At 44.2% G+C, this 6231-nt stretch overlaps 1 protein-coding gene across 1 annotated transcript; it reads right to left on the bottom strand.

The window, feature by feature from the left end:
• Positions 1–426: 426 nt before the first annotated feature.
• LOC123988951 lies at positions 427–5652 on the bottom strand. The gene has a single exon (XM_046289711.1). The coding sequence runs from the start codon at positions 5650–5652 to the stop codon at positions 427–429; it is 5226 nt and encodes a 1741-aa protein (XP_046145667.1).
• Between the last annotated feature and the right edge of the window lie 579 nt (positions 5653–6231).

The following is a 6231-nucleotide window of genomic DNA, read 5'->3' as shown; positions in this document are numbered from 1 at the left end:
GGATTGGATGGTCGGATCGCTGATGCGTCCTTATCCGAAGGACTGGATTTCGAGGCGGTGTGAAAATAACGAAATCCTTTTAATAAAGGAATGGTTTTAATAAAGTAATGATTGTAACTTTATTTGTCACAATGTGCTCCGTTCTTTGGCACGTTGTCCGAACGAAGATGTACAGAATAACTTTAATAAAATCGGTTGGAAGAATTAACTTTTACTAATTTGCGCACTGGTAATCGATAGAAATCTCAATTTGTTCTAATCGTCGTTAAACGGTTGAGCGACACGCGTGTCTCCGCGAAACCACCGCATGGTGGGGGCTGCGCATAGCCCTATAATTTAATGTTTGCGCGGTGACGTCACGGCGACTCTTGCGACGCTCTCGATAAGGTGTAACCGAACACGCCGGGCCCCGTTGAATGAACTCATTCAAGAACTTTGTTGGGCGTCAGACTCGACATTAATGTCAATCGGCAAGAAACATAATTTCGAAATGGGTCGCTTGTACGTTGAGTTCGCTGTTTTAATGGTTACGACGCGAATTATCCCGTCGGTACCGGGGTGACAATCTATTATGCGTGCTAATTCCCATTGTGCTGGTGGAGTGCATTCATTTCGCAAGAGGACAAGCTGACCGATTTTTGTGAGATTTTGCGCGACTCTCCACTTCGGACGTTGATGAAGAGTATGTAAGTATTCGGTATGCCACGCTTTCCAAAAAGTTTCCGTTATTCGTTGGATTAACTGCCAACGTGACAGTCGGTTTTCTTTTAATTGTAGTACGCTTGGTTCCGGAATTGAGGTTAAGGCCGATCCAATCAAGAAATGACCTGGTGTAAGTGCGTTATAATCATCGATGCAATCAGACATGGCGACGAGCGGACGAGAATTTAATGCGGCTTCGATACGACACAGTACTGTGGTTAATTCCTCAGAGGAGAGTGTATGAGTACCGATGGATCGGCGTAAATGGTGTTTAACACTTTTCACCGCTGCCTCCCACAACCCTCCAAAATGAGGTGCTGATGGGGGTAAAAAGTGCCAAGCGACCTCATCCACGGCGAGCTTATTATGGAGATTGGTATCTCGTAGAGATTCTCTGTGAGCTTTTCTAAGTTCCTTGTTTGCTCCTTGAAAGGTCGTTCCATTGTCTGAATACATGGATTTTGGAATTCCGCGTCGGGACACAAATCTCGTATAAGCTGCTAGGAATGCGGCTGATGTATAGTCGCTTACGAGATCTAAATGGACGGCCTTTGTTGCCATACAAACAAAAACTGCAATGTAAGCTTTGTGCGATTTGTGTCCTCGTCCCGATGTAGTACGAACGTGAATCGGGCCTGCGTAGTCGACACCTGTATTTATGAATGGTCTTTCTACCGCAGTGACTCTGGATGCCGGTAAATCTCCCATGAGCTCAGACGGAACAGATGCGCGATGACGAGCGCATGGTACGCACCTATGTAAAACGGATCGTATCGTGGTGCGTGCTCGCAAGATCCAGTACTCACGTCGCAAACAGGCAAGAGTGAGTTGCGAACCTGCGTGCAGATGGATTACGTGCGTATGATTTATTATCAATGATAGTAGTGGATGGGAGCTTAGGATAATAGGTTTCTTTGTGTTTTCAGGAAATAGCGAGTGTGCAAGTCGCCCTTTCGCCCTAATAAGCCCGTCTTGGTCTAGGATAGGGTTAAGAGAAAGTAACTTGCTGGATTTTAGGAGAGTGTTTTTCGCAGACAGACTACTAAGCTCATCCGGAAATAGCTCGGATTGCATTCTTCTCAACCAAAGGAATTTTGCTCTCTGAATCTCGTCGGGTTGAAGAGGAGGCACTGCTATTAGTGACTTAATGGTGAGTTGTAATTTAATTTTATTCGTATGTCGGAAGCGAAGGTTAGAAGTAAAACGAAGTATGTAAGCCGTCACTCGAAGTAGTTTCGACCAGGATGAGTATCGCGTGGGTAAATCCCAGGGATCCGTAGTCGAAACTGCAGACAATAATTTTGGAATTTTCTCCTCCTCATGCGAATCGACTATTCTGATATTGGGTTTTGGCCAACGTTCTTCGCCTTGTTTTAACCATGAAGGTCCTGACCACCACATGGAATGGATTTTTAATTCCGATGGCGTTAGACCGCGGGTTGCACAATCAGCAGGATTGCTATTTGTTGGAACATGATGCCACTGCGCTTTCGGTAAAAGAGACTGAATTTTCGACACTCGATTGGCGACAAAAGTCTTCCAACGAGTCGGAGGTTGGCTAAGCCAAGCGAGGGTGATGCTTGAATCAGTCCAACAGTGGACATTGTGATGGATGAGCGACAAGGAATTTTCCACAAAAACGACAAGACGTGCCAACAATGCCGCTGCACATAATTCTAATCTCGGTACGCTTAATGTTTTAACGGGAGCTACTCGTGATTTTGCAACGAGAAGCGCCACGAAGACATTGTCATCTGGGAGGACGCTTTTTATATAAACCGAAGCTGCGTAGGCTTTAGTGGATGCATCGGCGAATCCGTGGATTTCCTGATGTAGCGCGATGCCATTGGCTATTTGGCGAGGAATCGTGATCTTATTTAAATCTGGTAAATGAGTGTAGTAATCTTGCCATTCTAGGAGAACCTCGTTAGGAAGAATGTCATCCCAATCATATTGTAGTGACCATAATTTTTGCATAAACACTTTCGCGGGTATAACGACTGGAGTTAACAACCCCATCGGGTCGAAAAGTTTTGCAATTTGAGAGAGAATTGTGCGTTTCGTATTGGCAAAATTCGAAGAAATGGTAGCTCGAAATTGAAAGTGATCGAGCACTGGATTCCATTCTAAGCCTAAAACTGAGCAGGTCTCCTCGATCTTAAGGAGTTTATTTTTCGCAAGACCGTGATCGCGCGGATCGATATCAATTAACAGAGTTGGATCATTACTGGCCCATTTTCGTAAACGAAAGCCGCCTTTGTTTAACAGGTTTATGGTCTGGTCGCGGATTGTTCGCAAGAGATCTTTGTCGTCTGCTCCGAAGAGACAGTCGTCGACATAAGTTTGATCCTTTAATACTGGAAGAGCTAGAGGATATTGATGACCTTCGTCCACTGCCAGCTGATTTAAAACGCGAAGAGCTTGATAAGGAGCTGATTTAGTGCCATACGTGACGGTACAGAGTTGATACTCCTCAACGGACTGTTGCGACGAGGGACGCCATAAAATGCGTTGAAAATCTGTATCTCGTGTATCAACTAAAATCTGACGGTACATTTTCTCGATGTCTGTGGTATATACAAACCGGAATCCTCTCCACCGGAGGAGGATTGCAATTAGATCGGTTTGGAGCTTGGGTCCAGTTAAAAGATGATCATTTAGAGAAGTGCCGTTTGAAGTTCGGCGGGAAGCGTTAAATACGACGCGAAGACGAGTTGTCGAACTACTTTCGCGAAGAACTGCGTGATGAGGAATATAATAAATTTGGTTGGTTGTTTGAACCGGGACAGTTGGAACCCTTTCCATATGGCCTAAGGCTTCGTATTCTGAGAGGAATTCTTTATAAGTTTCGGTATTTACTTGGTCGCTTTTAAAGCGTCTTTCAAGAGAGAGAAGACTTTTCATCGCGGCAAAACGAGATTCGCCTAAATCTATAGGGGGTTCGCTCTTGAACGGGAGTCGAACTATGTAACGCCCTTCCGACGTACGAGTATGAGAGGATTGAAAGTGTAATTCACATTTTTCTTCCTCAGGTGAGAGCACTGATTGAGTTGGGATATTTTCCACTTCCCAGAAGCGGCGAAGATCTGCATCGAGATTTTCTAGCAACGTAGCGTGATGGGCATCTATAAAGAAAGGAAGAGGATGAGTGGACGTAGGACCAGATAGGATCCATCCCAGGTGTGTATTTTGCGCGATCGGTTCACTTGTAGAACCTTTCCGAACTCCGTCCAATAATAATTGACCAAACAAATCCGCACCGATAACGATATCGATCGGATCTGAGCTCATGGGGTCTGTATCGGCCAATTCAAGTCCTGCAATATGATTCCAATTAGTTACGGAAGAATGTCGTTTTGGAGTGTATTGTGTTAAAGTTTTCAAAATAATAGCAGTTGTCGAGTATACAGGCTCGGTTCTTACCAACGGAGTAATCGTGATGCGAGCGGTGTGATTAGCCCACGACTGTATTCCTCCTATTCCGGTTATGCATGTATTTTGTTTGTTTCTCGGGAGTCGCAAAATTTGGGCTAGGTTCTCTGATATTAGAGTTGCGACTGACCCTTGATCCAATAATGCGCGTGCTTGTACTGTTCGACCCTGCAATGAGTGCACTCGGATGCGAGCTGTTGAAAGAAGAATGCCGGTATTAGTTTTCGTTCGCGACGCAGAATTCGAGCTGATTTCAAGTTCTGAATTCGGATTGGTAGCCGACGTCTGATTTGACTGACTCACGCTGGACTGCTCCGGTTTTATCGGAAAATGCAACAGAGTGTGATGTCGCTGTTTACATTCTTTACAGCTTCTTTGACTGTGGCATTGTTCTTTCGCATGCTTCGCGGAAAAACAATTAACGCATCTTCGTTGGGATTTAATTAATTTAAACCGTTCGGAAGGCTCAAGCGCCTGAAATGTTTGACATTGATATAACAAGTGGTTCTGTTTACATACAGGACATATAATTGGCGACACGGTAGACGTGTTCGTTGAAATTGTTTTCGGTTTTGATTTAACAGTTACGTTTTCCGGTTTATCAGTTTTTATTGGCGACATTGACTCTAAAGCCCGAACTCGAGCCTCCAAAAACTTGTCGAATTCGACATAAGTAGACAATTCTGATGTATCACCGAATTGTAACTCCCACGCCTTTCGGGAGGAACGGTCAAGTTTTTGTGTACCGAGGAAAACAATTACGTCGTCCCAATGTTCGACGGGTCGTTTCAAATTTTTCAAACCGTGTATCGAAACGTTTAACTGATCGCGTAAACTGCGGAGCTCTTTCGCAGATTCAGAGGTCACTTGCGGTAACGAAAACAAATTATTTAAATAGGTCGAAAGTAACCGGCGTTTGTTTTCGTATCTATTTTTAACTAACTGCCACGCGACCTCGAAATTTGCATCGGTGGTAGGTAAATGATTAACCGCTTTTTTTGCGTCGCCGGTTAAAGCGGAACAAAGAAAATGCAAACGCTCAACATTTGACAAAGAATTATCATTAATTACTATAGATTGAAACTTATCTCGGAAACTCTCCCATTGTTCGAAGGTTCCATCAAAAGACGGCAGCTGGATTTGAGGCAGCAACGATTGCGAGCGTAGCTTCACTGGTTGAAGATTCCCTTTCTCGGATACTGTCTCCTGGGTCGAGGATGTCTTATCCAGGATCTCCGACATGTAGTCCAGGGACTCCTGATAGCACTCCTCACATCTTTCGAAATGGTTGTCGACGAAGTACTGAAGAGTTGATCTGGCTTGTAGATCCGCCATGGCGACGATTTTCGCGTCCAGGTCTTGGCACTGTTGGTATGCCTCTTTTAGCATGTTCATCCGGTTCCGGGTGGTAGCTGGAGTCATTTTAGCTTGACCCAGCTTTTTATAATTGGTAAGTGCACGTTCGATCGAGCGCATAACTTGGTTTTGTTTAAACAAAATTTCTTCCAATGTACTCATGATGGTTTCCGTAGGCTGAGCACGTGGTTCACTACTTTAACGGTTTTCACTCCTCGACTCCAATCCGGCTCGAAGGACCATAAAATGTGGGTGGATTGGATGGTCGGATCGCTGATGCGTCCTTATCCGAAGGACTGGATTTCGAGGCGGTGTGAAAATAACGAAATCCTTTTAATAAAGGAATGGTTTTAATAAAGTAATGATTGTAACTTTATTTGTCACAATGTGCTCCGTTCTTTGGCACGTTGTCCGAACGAAGATGTACAGAATAACTTTAATAAAATCGGTTGGAAGAATTAACTTTTACTAATTTGCGCACTGGTAATCGATAGAAATCTCAATTTGTTCTAATCGTCGTTAAACGGTTGAGCGACACGCGTGTCTCCGCGAAACCACCGCATGGTGGGGGCTGCGCATAGCCCTATAATTTAATGTTTGCGCGGTGACGTCACGGCGACTCTTGCGACGCTCTCGATAAGGTGTAACCGAACAAAGATATTGTAGTAATAATGATATTGTTATTAAATGTATATCGCATATCTAATGCAGATATAGTAATAATGATATTGATATTAAATG

Source organism: Osmia bicornis, unplaced genomic scaffold (assembly GCF_907164935.1).
Source record: "Osmia bicornis bicornis unplaced genomic scaffold, iOsmBic2.1, whole genome shotgun sequence".
In the NCBI taxonomy this organism is placed as follows: Eukaryota; Metazoa; Arthropoda; class Insecta; order Hymenoptera; family Megachilidae; genus Osmia; species Osmia bicornis.
This window is presented reverse-complemented; position numbering and strand designations above follow the sequence as displayed.

Bases quoted from the DNA above. Each gene is read 5' to 3' on its own strand.
- LOC123988951 (XM_046289711.1), bottom strand. From the start codon at position 5,652: ATGAGTACATTGGAAGAAATTTTGTTTAAACAAAACCAAGTTATGCGC.